General features: G+C 37.5%; 1 protein-coding gene across 15 annotated transcripts in view; it reads right to left on the bottom strand.

Annotated features, from left to right (window-relative positions):
• The window catches only part of CDIN1 (CDAN1 interacting nuclease 1), a 232,516-nt gene that overhangs the window by 170,958 nt on the left and 46,915 nt on the right, over positions 1-14,643 (bottom strand). For 13 of the 15 annotated variants that reach the window (XR_013369962.1, XR_013369963.1, XR_013369961.1 and 10 more), the window contains 3 exons: positions 9,144-9,189; positions 8,190-8,254; positions 601-661 (listed from right to left, as the gene is read on the bottom strand). Coding sequence is in view for 9 of the 15 variants with exons in the window: in XM_077880507.1 (XP_077736633.1) it covers positions 601-661; positions 8,190-8,254; positions 9,144-9,189 (172 nt within the window). In the remaining 6 variants the exon portion in view is untranslated. The remainder of the gene's footprint in view (positions 1-600; positions 662-8,189; positions 8,255-9,143; positions 9,190-14,643) is intronic. The other 2 variants (XM_077880517.1, XM_077880513.1) reach the window with 2 other exon arrangements.

The raw sequence follows: 14,643 nt of genomic DNA, 5'->3' as shown, positions 1-14,643 counted from the left end.
TCCTTTTTTAAATGTAAGACTATTATTTGTATCCCCGAACAGAAGCAGAGCAGAGTTAACAAATAAGTTCAATAAATCACTTTATACTTGGTGTTTCTAAGAACAGTATGCTTCTTGATATAAAGAGACTTTTCTACGAGGCATGCATCTTTTATCATAATAAAAGTTTGGACAAAAAGATAAATCAAGTAAACATTACATTTCTAAGTATACAATTTCTCTATTCATTGTTATAATAGCATAGATTTTCTCGGCATATATCTCTTAACACAGGTATTTCTCACACTAAATTAAGACAACACATCCAAAGATGAGCATGTCCTGAGCTGCTTGGTTGAAATTTCCCACAAAATAAGAAACCAAGAAGCTGTTTACACATTTGCCTTAAAAGGAGCAGACTAATTATGTTAACTGATTTATTAATATATGAAGTTCTTTGTCCAATTATTAAAACTACAAAGAGACCAGGGAGCAATTTAAATGTCTAATGTACCTCAAAATCTCTTTCTTTAAGGTTAATTATAATTCCAAGCAGAGTTACTCTAGACAGGCCCTGTAGGTTTTATGCAGGTTTAAATAAAATAATAACAGTAACATTACCTCATTGGCCAGCTCCAGGAGCACTGGGGCAGTTCCATTTCTCCCCACTCCATTCAGGTACCTAGACAGACAAAGCCAAGTGGTAATGCAGTGACAAGAAAAGGCCAGCATAGACTTGTCAGCATCCCATGTGTGTACACATTTCTCCTGGGCAAATGCCATGCTCAACTCTAGTTAAAGTATGCTACTGTCATAGGAAAGCATTGAAGGGAAAAGGCAAACAAAAACAACTTACCTCAAACCCACTGGCAACTTACTAACTGAAGTTGGGGGCACAAGCTGTGAGCAAGTCGGTCTCCCTTGCTTTCGTCTTCTAACATGTAAAGTGAAGACGGAAGGGATTTTGAAAAGAACTAGCCCTATCACCCAGCTTTATCTGTACCACAAAGCACTTTATGGAGAGGAAATCAGTTTAGTCTTATGGTTTGAAAAAAAAGCATCCATGCATTCATCTCACCTATTTACTTCTGTTTCACAACACTGGTTGACATCTTATTAAGAAACAAATGGGACAGACTTGTCATCGGTGGGCCAACACACCTTGTCAGGCAACACAAGCCATCATCTTACCTGCCCTGCATTTCCATCATAACCTCCATCCCTCCTCGTTGCCTAACCAGCTAAAAAAAAAAAAAACAAAAACAAACAAAAAAAAACACCAAACCAAAAAAACCTCCCCAAATCCATCCCAGACATGGAAGCCAGAGTGATTTTTATTTTTCAGTAAAAATTTTAATGTGCCATTCTCCTGGAAACACTTTATAGCTCCACATTAAATCTCACGATTCAATTATAACCACTTAATATTGTTTATCAATTTCTACATAATCTGGTTCCCAACTACTGTCCTCAGCCAGTCTTATCTGTAGTCACTGTTCTGCACTCCGACTTTCACCTGGAGACCTCATGATTCAGCTGACACCTAACTTTTCTCAAACCACCACAAGCCTGGGAAACGTGAGGTGCCCCAAGGTACAATTGATGACCACCATGTAACTCTCTCCATCACTTAACACAGCAGCGTACTGTGTCTGCCTAGTTACTCTCCACCTTAAACCCATTCCCCAGTGCAGGGCTGAATGCCTGATGATGATGGTAGAGGTAGAGGTATTTTATTCAATTTATTATGCCTAAAACAGCTCTCGGCTTACAATAGGTGATTACATTATACACATATGTATTTTTAAATAAATTACTGATTTCATGACTTTAAAAATTTTTTTTCTAAGATTGATTGATTGATTGATTCATGAGAGATACACAGAGATAGAGGCAGAGACCTAGGCAGAGGGAGAAGCAGGCTCCCCACAGGAAGCCCAACACAGGACTTGATCCTGGATCCGGGGATCAGGCCCTGAGTCGAAGGCAGACACTCAACTGCTGAGCCACCCAGGCGTCCCTGATTTAAAAACTTTTAATTAAAAAAAAAAAAAAAAAAAAAAACTTTTAAGAGCCACACTGGACAAGAGAATTCAACATGGACGTTTACTCTAGAGCATGCTGTTTGAGTGAATAAATTAACAATACCTGTTTGATAGTAAAAATCAAAGTCAACAGGTGAGGTCTTCCATAGAACTACCACAAGCAGATACTAAATTATATTATTTCGTAAGTATATTTATGAAGATATATGATTTTTCTACAAAGTAGAATAAAAGTAAATTATTCAAGGTAGGAAGTCTCAGGATCATTATAACCTCAAAGTAATTCTAATAAGTTCATTTTCCATATATCAGGGACTTTCCTAAAAAAACTGTTTAGGAATCTAATCGAGAAATAAGCACTTTCAGGAGAAAAGGGCAAGTGTGGTTTAGAGAAAGGTCCCTGGGAAACAGCTTAGCTTAGAATCTCACATCAACTCAAAACAATTCCACTGCATGGCTAAGGCTGCTCAATAAACAGCCAATCGTTTCGGTCAAGTCTAACCAACTAATCCTGTGCTCACAGCCACCAAACATGCTCATCTGTTAAGGGTTCAGACTTTGGGTAAGATGAGTTAAACCTATATTGATATTAGGGTATCTTTACAATATCTTTACAACTTTCGACTCAATGTTCATTTATCACACAAATATTTTTTTAAAATTTTATTTATTTATTTATTTATTTATTTATTTATTTATTTATTTATTTATTTATGATAGTCACACAGAGAGAGAGAGAGAGACAGAGGCAGAGACAGAGGCAGAGACACAGGCAGAGGGAGAAGCAGGCTCCATGCACCGGGAGCCCGATGTGGGACTCGATCCTGGGTCTCCAGGATCGCGCCCTGGGCCAAAGGCAGGCGCCAAACTGCTGTGCCACCCAGGGATCCCCAAATATTTTTGAGCTAACTTATACTGAGCCTATTCCAGGTTCTAAAGAGGCAGGAGGGAACAAACCTTCCATGGTTCCTGATGTCATATTCTAGTGGAGAGACAAACAATGAAAACACAGAGATACATACATAATATAATGATATATATATGCTACCATAAAGTGTAAACTTAGATGAGGTAGTCAGAAAGCCCAACCCTAAGAAAGTGACACGTGGGTAGAGACTTGTAAGAAGGAAAGTGATGAGCATGGGAGGAAGAACATTCCCAGCAAGAGGACAGTAAGCACAAATATCAGGAATGGGCCTGGGGTTTGGGGTGTGTGAGAACCAGGAAAGGCTCTAGTGTGACCAGAGTAGAGCTTTGACAGCCACTGCCTATGCCAGAGAACTGTCATTTGGATTCAAAATGACATGGTTTCATGGAAATGTTGCATTAACCATGAACCAATGGAGAGCCTCTATGAAGTTTAAAGTAACAGGAGATGGTCTAACCATAACCTACTATACCTATATAGAAATATGTTCATACCCAATATAGTGGGAATTCCTAATTACTTGTTAAAAGCTGCCTAGTTGCCAAGAAACAAAACCCCAGGGTACTGATGAAACCCATCTACGCTCTCTTAGCTGGTGACGGTAAAGCTCTGAAATGGAACCCTACCTCCCAAGGTCTACTAAGGTGCCTTCCAACGCTGAAGGGTAGACCTGCTTCTGAATATATTTATTCTCCAATTTATTTCCTAACTATATTCTGTAATACTTCAGGAGTGCTAGGGCAAAGAAATTAAGTGAAAATTAATTTGAAGTAGTAGTTTTCCTTTCTGGGAAATTTGTCTTCTATACAAGCGACTGATCAGGTTTATTCAAATTTTTAGCTATGCAATCAAAGGGGCATACTAATGACAAAAAACATTCAGTAAGGACACAACTGGAAATTCCTAATGCTACCCTTCTCTGCATCCTCAAAAAATGTGCAAAATTGCTGTGCAGACTTTCCATACATTTACAATGATTTGTTTCTCTCTCATTTAGACTGGAAGCTCCGTGGGAGGGATCTACACAAATGTATGCTGACCCTACATCCAACAGATCCTTAGCAAAGGTCTGAATTTTAAGTGAGATAAAAGGATGTGATTATGAACACTACATTAAGGTGACCTGGTCCATCTTCTAATATCTATTGATAAATTAAAACTACTTTGGACAGAAGCTATGTGTCATCTTCTAGCTTTGCCATAAGAGGACTAAGAAGTGTTTATCTTGTGGGTAAACCATCCTCAAAAGGTCTTCATAGAAGGTCCATCTTATGTTTTCTTGAGTGTGAAAGATTCATTAGCATCTAAGATTAAAAATAGTATGTGTTAATTTAAAAGATTTTTAAAAAGGTTTTATTTATTTATTTGAGAGAGAGAGCGAGCTTGCACTTGAGAGAGTATGGAGGGGGTGGGGGGCTGGCCGTGGTGGGAGGGGAGGAGCAGAAGGAGAAGACAACTCCTCGCTGAGCAGGGAGCCTTGCATAGGGGCCTCCAACCCAGGACCCTGGGATCATGACCTGAGCGGAAGGCAGATGCACAAATGACTGAGCTACCCAGGTGCCCCTGATTTAAAATACTAAAGGCAAAGTTATTTGATCTTTATTATTTTCATAATAATTATAACGGTAGAACTTCAAAAACCTACCAAAATTCTATGCTAAGCCTATAGGTGAATACTACCTTTGTTGATTCTACCTTTAAAATTTTTGGAGCCGATCCCCATGTATGTAGCTGTTTTCCCACTAAAACAGAGCAGCTGAGGATAGGTATCATGTCTTATTCACATTCATATACTTGATTCCTAGCATGGTAGATGGGACACAGTGAATGCAAAGTAAATTGTGCTAATTAAACAAAAGAGTGGTACAAATTTTCAGAAACTACTTTTGTCATGTAATGTCAATAACATATTTGAGCTGGCCTTTTTCCCATGTGAACATGTGAATGAAGTTCAATTGATCTGATTCTATAAAGCTAATAAAGCTGGCCCTCAAACAGTGTGTGTTGGAAGAAGGGAAAGATGGGAGTCAACATTTCTAAGCTTTGCTATTGATGGGGATTTAAAAATCTGACCACTTGTGAACATGTCTGTGTGTGTGCATACATGCCCATGTGCAATAGTCTGGATGGACCTAAGTAAATTTTACCAAGTATGTCTCCTTTATGGAAGTAAAATGTAATTAATGCAAGGAGAAAGAATAGAGCTGTTTTCAAAATGAACACTCAAGCTGTATCAGTACGTACACAGTACGAAGAACTGAGGAAATTTCCTCAATAATTCAAAAGCTTGAGAAAGCATTTTCAGCTGATATTTGGATATTTTGAACTTTCATTTAAGCACGATGGAATCACAATATGTACTATATGGTCTATAAATACAGACTTCGAATTCTGAATTAGGATCATATCAACACTAGCAAGAATGCAGACACACAGGAATTCTTAGACAGTGCTAGGAGGAAACCGTTACCACCTTTCTAGACAGTAATTTGGCAACATATAATAAAATCCTTAAACGCTCATTATTTGCACCAGTAATTACACATTTACAGAAATCTTAAAAAACTAATCCAGAATGCAAATACTTATGTACCAAAATGTTTACCACAATACTATTTTTATATTACAGCATTGGAAACAATATGTTCAACAGAGTTATAATTCAGTAAATTATGGTACTTTCCATGTGATGAAGTAATCCAATCAATAAAATGTTCACAAAAAGCTTTCTACAAAGTAGTATTATGTCATACACATTTTTTTTCCAAATATAAAATTCAGAATTCACAATGGTATATATAGTATGACCTCATCTATATAAAAATGGATTGACAAAAGACCAGAATGAAAAACACCCCCGTGGTTATCTCTAGCTGCCACAATCATTCATTCCTTTCTACACCATCACAAGTGTATTAATTTCTAGATTACTCAAGTATTACTTTTATAAAAGAAAAAGAATTAAAGTATTAACATTGTCAAATTGCTTTTAAATATGTTTTGATATAATACAATTTGCCTTTATTATTATCAGCTGGAAAACAAAACTCTCTTAAGTCCAATTTACCTTAGAGAATACAGGGACATTTAACTGGCTCATTTACAAGAGGCTGTGTGGTCAATCCATCTGAAAGTTAACAATATGGCCCATCTCCAAGCACAGAGGGCAGGGCAGAAAGCCAGGGAGCAGGGTGGTAAAGGAAGAAACTGGTGAGGCTGCTTTCTCTTTAGTCTGTCCATTACAGCCTAACTTCACATTTTTGCTTGGAATGTTGTGACTCCTTGAAACAACTGAGATTTTCACGTTTAAATAAATTCATAAATATATTTGTGGGAAGCCCAGGTGGCTCAGCAGTTTAGCGCCACCTTCGGCCCACGGTGTGATCCTGGAGTTCTAGGATCGAGTCCCACATCGGGCTCCCTGCATGGAGCCTGCTTCTCCCTCTGCCCTGTGTCTCTCCCTCTGTGCCTCTCATGAATAAATAAATAAAATCTTAAAAAATAATAATAATAAATAAATATATTTGTATATATTCTATATTCTCATTATTGCTCACTCAAATGTTCATCATTAAGTAACCAGATTTATAGGAAAGAATTTTATTTCGGGCTTGACCTACTCAGATAATCCAATAAAGTATGTTCATACTTTATTAAATATACTTTTAAATGAAACTAGATTTTAAAAAGCCATACTTAGAGATCTTAGAAATCATCTCATTAAAATGGCATTTAAACAATGAAAATGACTGTCAGAGGGCAGCCTGGCAGCCTGCCTATAAGTGGATCTCCAGATTTCTAAGAAATGCTCTATTTTCTATTGCTTACATTACCAAGGCTTTAAAAACTGGACAAAGAACCAAACTTTTATATGATGGGCTAACACAATAGTTTTTACAAACAAAAATGTACTTTTTGATGGGTAAGTAGCTTTTCAGTCTTTCTTTGGAGGGCCTGAGTTCCAAAGTGTTGCTGACTTCCTAACACCCTGTGAGCCATTCCTCATTTTTCACACATGATTTAAGTTATAACTTTAATTTAAATGTTGATGTCACTGAGATTATAATTCTTGAAAAAAATCAATTCAAATTCTACAAAGACTTGTTTAAAGGGGAATTCTCCTAGACACAAAAGTGGGCAAATGTGGTATGTATACCTGTAACAGATGCTGAAGAGATCTCTTACCATACATGGTACAGTGTATACTTTCTTAAAAAGCTAACTTCAATAACTTTTCTTTTCAATAAATGCTTCTCAATTCTTAAAAAATGACTTTACAGAAACATGATACCAATATTTATTCTAGGTACTCATTTCATTCATAAAATTTTTGTGCATAAAAATCATTCATCTAAAATCGGTGGTGTCACTCTCATCACAGAAACGATGTGTCAATCTTAGGTGTAATAATTTAAGAGCATATTTCAGACAGTTTTCCTTTCCAATATATCCTTGAAATATTTAAGAAACCAACCAACAATTTTAATGCAAGCCATTACCATTTACAGTTATAAATTATTCAGTCATTGAATATTGTACCAAAGACAATAACATGTTTAGAATTTTTTTAAAAGAGCCATTTTAAAATTCTGTTTTAGAACAGAGGTTGAAAACTATTTATAGTAAATTAAGCTGAAGTCAAAAAATCTCCTGGACATTATGTTGTTGATTTATACCCAGACTTTTTTTTAAATACAAAACCCCATTTAAAATGTGACAGTTGTCTATTATTATATATCTCCGTATGTCCTTACTTGACATGTTTTTTTCCCCTCATTTCAAAAATGGCAAACCCAATATCTATGACGCAACATAGAAGTGAGCCAAACTTCAATTTTGTTTTCTAACGCATTTTTCAACTTGTTGATATAAATAAGAAATAAAATTGGGCTTGAGAACTTTCACACATATATGTAGATACATGTGTGTATTAACATGCATCTCCACAAGATATCCACTTACAGTAAGTTTAAAGTAGCCAACTGAGATTTCATAATTACTATGAAGATTTCTTACATGGTATGCACACACAAACAATCAAGACAGTTTCACCATATTCTTTAAATATACCATTTGAGAAATCATTCAAAAATATACCTGGAGTCTTAAGCAAGACTTGTATCACAATGCCTTGAAATGTTACCATAGACAACTAATTTAGTGACCTAATTTATTCATAATTATTATTACAATTAATAGGTACTATGATACCCTCTAGTGGGGCAGGCAGGTCATACCTCTGATAATAAGTTTCAATCGCTTCTGAAGTATGATGTTTGGCATGTGTTCTTTTAATATGTTTCTGAAACAAAACAAAAAAAGATCTTTATGTTATGTCACACATCAGGTTCAAGAACAGAATGACATATTTCTTTATCCCAATATCTAGCACACTGGGCAAGGTGAATAAAAGAGTTTGGGGATTTAGGTGGGTGATAGGTCTTTTTTCCTTCTATTCAATGAATCCATGCATTTCAATCTCTACTGCATGGCAGAGATGTCTTCAGACTGCACAAGGTACAGTGTATGTTTAAAAGCCAACAGGGTCGTAGCAATTGAATCTAAATAAGTTTGCTTAGGGTTGCAGAGGGCAAAGGAAAACTTGTTCCCTCTTTCAACCTTTGTATTAATTTTCCCTCGATTCAATTCCATCTAAGTCCTCTGCACTCTAGTTTTACAACCCAATTGCCATTTTTAACCAGGAAGAACATTGCTTAAAAACAACTTATTTGAAAACTACAAAAAGTAATTCCATAGAGACTTGCCACTTGACTGACACCTGTCATCTCATGATAAATGACTCCATTTTCTGCCTCTCTTGCCTTCTGCCACTCCAGCAATGGTCATTTATCATCATCTCTGTCAGCAATGGAAAGCAGCACTGACAGTGCAAGTCAGCAAACATTTAGCACATGGAACGACGCAACACAGGGAAATTATTATTGTCAGAATAATAATGGTTTAGCATAATTTATTACAGGTCCACCAAATAAGCAAAGGCTAGATGTTATTAGACAGATGGATGGGTAGGCTTGGCAGGCCTCCACTGAGACGCAGGCGGTGCTTGATGTGGAAAGGAGAACATCCTCCAACCCAATCAGAGAGCTGGCAGTTCAATTACAAAGAAATAAAGGGACATTCATCATTCAATTAGGCACCTGTCAACCCTCACAAAGGAGAAAACTTCTAACCTGGTACTCCTGGGAGAAGATGCTCAGCAGAGTGGCCTGCGATTGACTGGAACAAATAAAAGAAGGACAAAGTTAATTACTGGAGTGCACGGCAAAGAAACAAAAGAGAAAGGAGCTTCAAAGGTAGGCCTGCTGCCCTGTAATCTAACAGAACATGAAAACAAGTGTGGAAAAGTTGTTCCAGATGAACACCTCAAACAAAGGCTTCCTGCTGCTAGGTCAAGGAGACAGAGAAAGGGAAGGGGTAAAATATGGATGGTCTTAGAGCAAATGCTCATACGATTTGGACATTTTGTAACTTTAGAATGATTCTAAATCATGTCTGTAGTGCACAGTTATGTTAAAACAGATCAAAAGGAAGTAAGGTTTATTTCCCTTTATAAATGATAAGAGTCAAACCCTATAAACAGTGGAGGACATGCGGTTCACTTTCTGGCAACAGTCTAAATTTACTTTGTTGGTGGACAGGTATCATCTGCAGCGAGCACAGAGTCAGGTGTAAAAAACTTTGGTCTTCACTAGAAGTATAACCAAGAGACCACTGGGACATTCCTACTGACACCAACGGGCTTTGAAAATGGAAGCTTTCGCAGTAGAAAGCCGAGGTCCTGGGAGTGTGTCATTCCCAAAGACTGCCATGAGCCTTATTCATCTAAGACTCCATGCAATGTCAAACACCTGGCAGGGAAGCAACCTGGAAAACACTCTTCCCAAGTGGGACTTTTCCTCTCACAACTGGAATTTTTTTTTTCTCTAAAAAGCAATCAATATCCTACTGCTACTCTTTTTGATTGCCCTCTGTAGATATATCTACCTTATCACACATCTCAAGAACAATTAATTATTTCTGATATATTTTCCTACTAAATGCTATCTGAACAAATTACAGCATTAATAATTCAACTTTTATGGTACACCAAAGCACTAGGAATAATTAAGATTTTTCTATGCGTGAATGAAACCTCTTAAGCTCATCACAGGTAATTTGGAGAGTGTGAAATACAAACAATGACACCATATTTCTTTACTCGCTGCCACAATGTTGTCATCTTCTGCACACTGTCAAAGGTTTGGCCTCGAACCCCTTTCCATTCTCATCAGCCTACAAAAAAATAGGTTAAAAGAAACACAAACACTGTAAATGTTCAGCAAGGAAAACCAATCATTACTAAAGAACTGCTTCAATAACTCAAATGCACTAAAACTGAATAAAAAATTATAAACTTGTTATAGTCTATTTTTTTTCAGTTTCCCTTTAAAAATAGAAACCACCTTTGAAAAAGCCAATTTTACATGTAAAAATCTTCCTATTATTCCTGGCTTGCCTGAACTTCATAAGAAATGATATAACCCAGTAGCGTTTTCTGACAACCAGCTTCTGAAAAAAAAAAGAGTGGCAAGATTAAGCCCAGATCTTTATAAACTACTGAATAAGTCAATATGTTATATATTTATGTGCAATAAATAGACCCTCTCCTCATTGTACAGCAAAATATATTTAGGTTAGCCATTTGATGATAGGCAAAACATCAGTCTCTAAGTGTCAGAAAATATGATGGAAATAAATATGCTTGTAATGGGCAAGTTGGGGACCAATGACTACTGAAGAGGGAACAAAACTGTGAATAAAACAAAAGCGTAAGCGTGGAGGCCCAGAATGGGAAAAGTAAGAGATAGCTGGGGAAGTAAGTCCAGGAATAAACAGTTTCATAGTGAGAAGCTGGTTAGGAATTGAGGAAACTGTAAAAATGGAGGATGAGACAATGTCTTTAGCTAGGAAATGGTCTTTCAACTGCTTAGAATTCAATTCAGTGGAAACTGTGGACAGAGCCTATGGAGTAACCCATTTTCTCAATGGCCAATGGAGTTAAAGAGAAGATTCCAGGAGGAGATAAAACTGACCTAGATATAAAGAGAGCCAATGAGGGGCACCTGCGTGGCTTGGTTGGTTAAACATCTGCCTTCAGCTCAGGTCATGATTTTAGGGACCTGGGATCCAGCTCCTGTCGGGCCCCCTGCTCAGTGGGGGCCTGCTTCTCCCTCTCCCTCTGCTGCTCCCCCTGCTTGTGCTCTCTCTCTCTCAAATAAACAATCTTTAAAAAAGAGAGAGAGAAAGAGAGAACAAATGACATACTTAGCATAGTAAAAAGGACAGACAGACCTGGGTATAAAATACTTTGGGTTTGGTTGACTAGATGAAGCTGTAGAGAGCTGAATGTCCTCTGCTAGGTTACTTGCCAACCAAGCTATGTGTTCCTTTATGTGCTGAGCTTACAGAATAATGTTAATAAGACTCACACCTTAAAGAGCAGTAAAGTATTAGTGTAACCAAGACACTGACTCCAGTGTATATCATTTGTTACTCTCCTCTGAAGTATTAATTCTGAGAAGATATTCCAAATGGAAAGAGGCAAGTGAAGACTAGAGCAATCACAATCTTCAAGTGTACAGCAGTGAAGAGCTTACCATGTCTGCTCTTCCCCCTCCCAGCGTTTGATTTGACTAGCTAAGAGTGCATAAGTTTTGGTATAAATTCAACAATTACCAGGTTCGCAAGGAATATGGTTTATAGCCAGAGGGGAGAAAAAGATACTGCATAACCATAAAGTCTGTTTTGAACACCACAGTCAATCAGTCGGCAGTATTCTCTAAGCATCTATAATGTCCTGAGGTCATGGGTAGGGGGAAATAAGCCCTCAAAATAAAAATAAAGAAAAAAAAAACTAAGTAACCAACTTAGAGGAGACTTTCAACATGTATGTGCAACTGAAAAAGCAAAAATTACAACACTGTCAAGTACCAATGTATTCTTTAGGAATCTAGTGAAACAAATCACACTCTAAATCCTCACATATTTCAAGACTGCATTGGCTTTGGAGCCTATATGTGTCGCTTAGCATATACATGTTTTAGATTTACATGTTCAAAATTATGGTCACTTATTTTGAACAAATGCCCAAGATATATTATTAAAACCTCTTAAAAGATCACTTTTGTCTTTTTTTCCCATACTACTCTCCCAGGTGAAGCACCTCACCCTGCAGCTTTCTGAGAAAAGAAGAGCAAGCCAGTAGACTCCCAGAATGGCTATGTAAAACCTTGCCCAAGTCATGTTAGTGGCTACACAGAGCAGCAGTAGTCATATTGTAGCAGTGGGCAAACAAGAATGAGGTCAGAGCCAACACAAAGAGGATGGCAACACAGAAGATGGAAAGAGCTCGGGCCTTGAGAGCATTGTTGAGCTGCTCAACCAACCATGAATTGAACCGACTATGCTCCATACTTCTCCTGAGTAATCATATGTGCTTCCTTTTTTTTTTTAATCTTCAAAAAGAAGAAATAAACCCACTCAGGTTTCTATGTGTCCTGGATATAGGAGACATGATAGAGGGAGGCTGAGAAAACATACTCTATCATGATGACATGGGTATGGGATGCAATACTTGGAAAGGATTGTCCATTTCTGTACTTTATAATTCTCTTCTTAGGTGGCAGCTATATATTTGGCTTCCTTAAAATTGTTCCTCTGACTATCATTTTGTCACTAAATTGCTGTGAGATCATCAATTAGGGTGAGGGGGGATTTTTCCATATAGATTTTAAATATTGATGGGGTACTATTTACTCTCATTTTATATTGCATCCAGGGCTCTTCAAATGCCAGGTGTATGAAAGGGGATATACCAGTTCCTCATTCAATATTTAACTCAACATGTCCCCAAATCCATCCAGCTAAGATCTCAATAACTTGAAGGATATTACAGAAAACGAACACCAGAGGGTCTCCTGAGTGCTACAGAGACTAAGAGCAAACAGAGTTCGGCACAGTCTTAGTTGCCACATAACTTTCATATAAGGAGGCAGTCCTTATGTTCCCAGGTGGAGATTTAAAAAAAAAAAAAAAAATAGAATCTTGGGATGCCTGGGTGGCTCAGTGGTTGAGCATCTGCCTTTGGCTCAGGGTGTGACCTCAGAGTCCCAGGATCAAGTCCCACATCAGGCTCCTTGCATGGAGCTTGCTTCTTCTCCCTCTGCCTGCCTCTCTCTCTGCCTCTCTCTGTCTCCCATGAATAAATAAATAAAATCATTAAAAAAATAAAAATTAGTAAAAATCTATCTTAAAAAAATGTTTTTAAATAGAATCTTAAGGAAGAAGATATCACACATTTTACGTTCTTCCTCTTCTCAAGTACACAACTTCTGAAAAAAGACCGTAAGAAAGTAAATATCATTACTGACTTTCCGAGCACCTTTTGGTAGAGAATCTGGGAAGCTTAAATGTCTACACTTTACTGAGCTCAAAATTCTCTGAGCAAAAGAGATATTATTTCTGGACTCAGAAAGTAGTAAAACAATTAAAGGGAGATGAAGCCAGGTCCTCCTATGAAGCAACATACTTGGAGACCTCACGGTTACAAGGTAAAACCTCCCTAAGTCTGTGAAAGAACACAATGGAACATTGGCTCTACACGGTTAGTGATTCAGAGTACTCGTAAAGGAAGATCTCCTATGATAGCAATGCATCTACCCTCGCTAGCTCCCACTTTCCTACACACCTACACACAAATCTGAAATGGAGAGCCCCCCACACACACTAAAATCAAGATGAAATTCAATTAGACAGCAAGACTTGGTACCAGAAAAAATACCACTAACTTCTTCCCCCCTCAGGAAAACATAATGCAAAATGCAAAGAATCTGGAGAGAGATTACTGAAGCTCTAATACTAAAGGCAGGGGAGGGGGCAGACAAGAGGAGAAAAATAGTTAAATTCAAGAAATAGAGAAATATGTATGCATTCTACCCACCCCCGTTTCCTCTCTTCCCAATTTTTAACTTCATATCAAGGTGGCAGTCTATAATTCATGCCCAACCATGGCGAATATTCCCACAAATGACTGTATGTATGGCACCATCAAGCTTAGCAATAATCAATTATCAAAAAGAAAATTTAGAAAGGCTGTAGTTGTTATATGTATGAAAAAAGAGTGGTTACTGTCCCAGACTCTTAACTAACCTTGCTGGTAATCTGAAGTCAACTATAAAACAACTCTACACCAAGAGCTAAAATTTAAATGGATATTTACTTTGTGCTAGACACTATACTGGGCACTTTTGTTTTACCCCCACAACAGCCCTTTGAGGTAGGTACTATTATCTTCCTTATTTTAAAGACATGGAAATGAAGGAAGGGAAGTTAGATAATACAACTGCTTATTTGTAGAGTGGGGAATTAAAATCCAGGTTCAATTCCCAAGCCCAGACTCTTCATCTCAGTGCTAATCTGCGTTACCCACATTTCCCAGAAATCAGTTCTACAAATCACATGTACTGATAACCCTGCTTGAGTATTAATATGGTATCACACTATGCTCCAGACAACCCTTCAAGGTAGGCACTCTTGCGTTTTTAATAGAAAATTGAAGCCATGGATATTTCAACCAAATTCCACGGCCTTAGACAATAGTCTACTTTTTTTAAAAAACAAATTGCGGTTTTC

The sequence above is a fragment of the Canis aureus genome, chromosome 32 (genome assembly GCF_053574225.1).
Source record: "Canis aureus isolate CA01 chromosome 32, VMU_Caureus_v.1.0, whole genome shotgun sequence".
NCBI lineage: Eukaryota > Metazoa > Chordata > Mammalia > Carnivora > Canidae > Canis > Canis aureus.
Note: the sequence above shows the minus strand (reverse complement) of the source record. Positions and strands in the feature narration are given on the sequence as shown.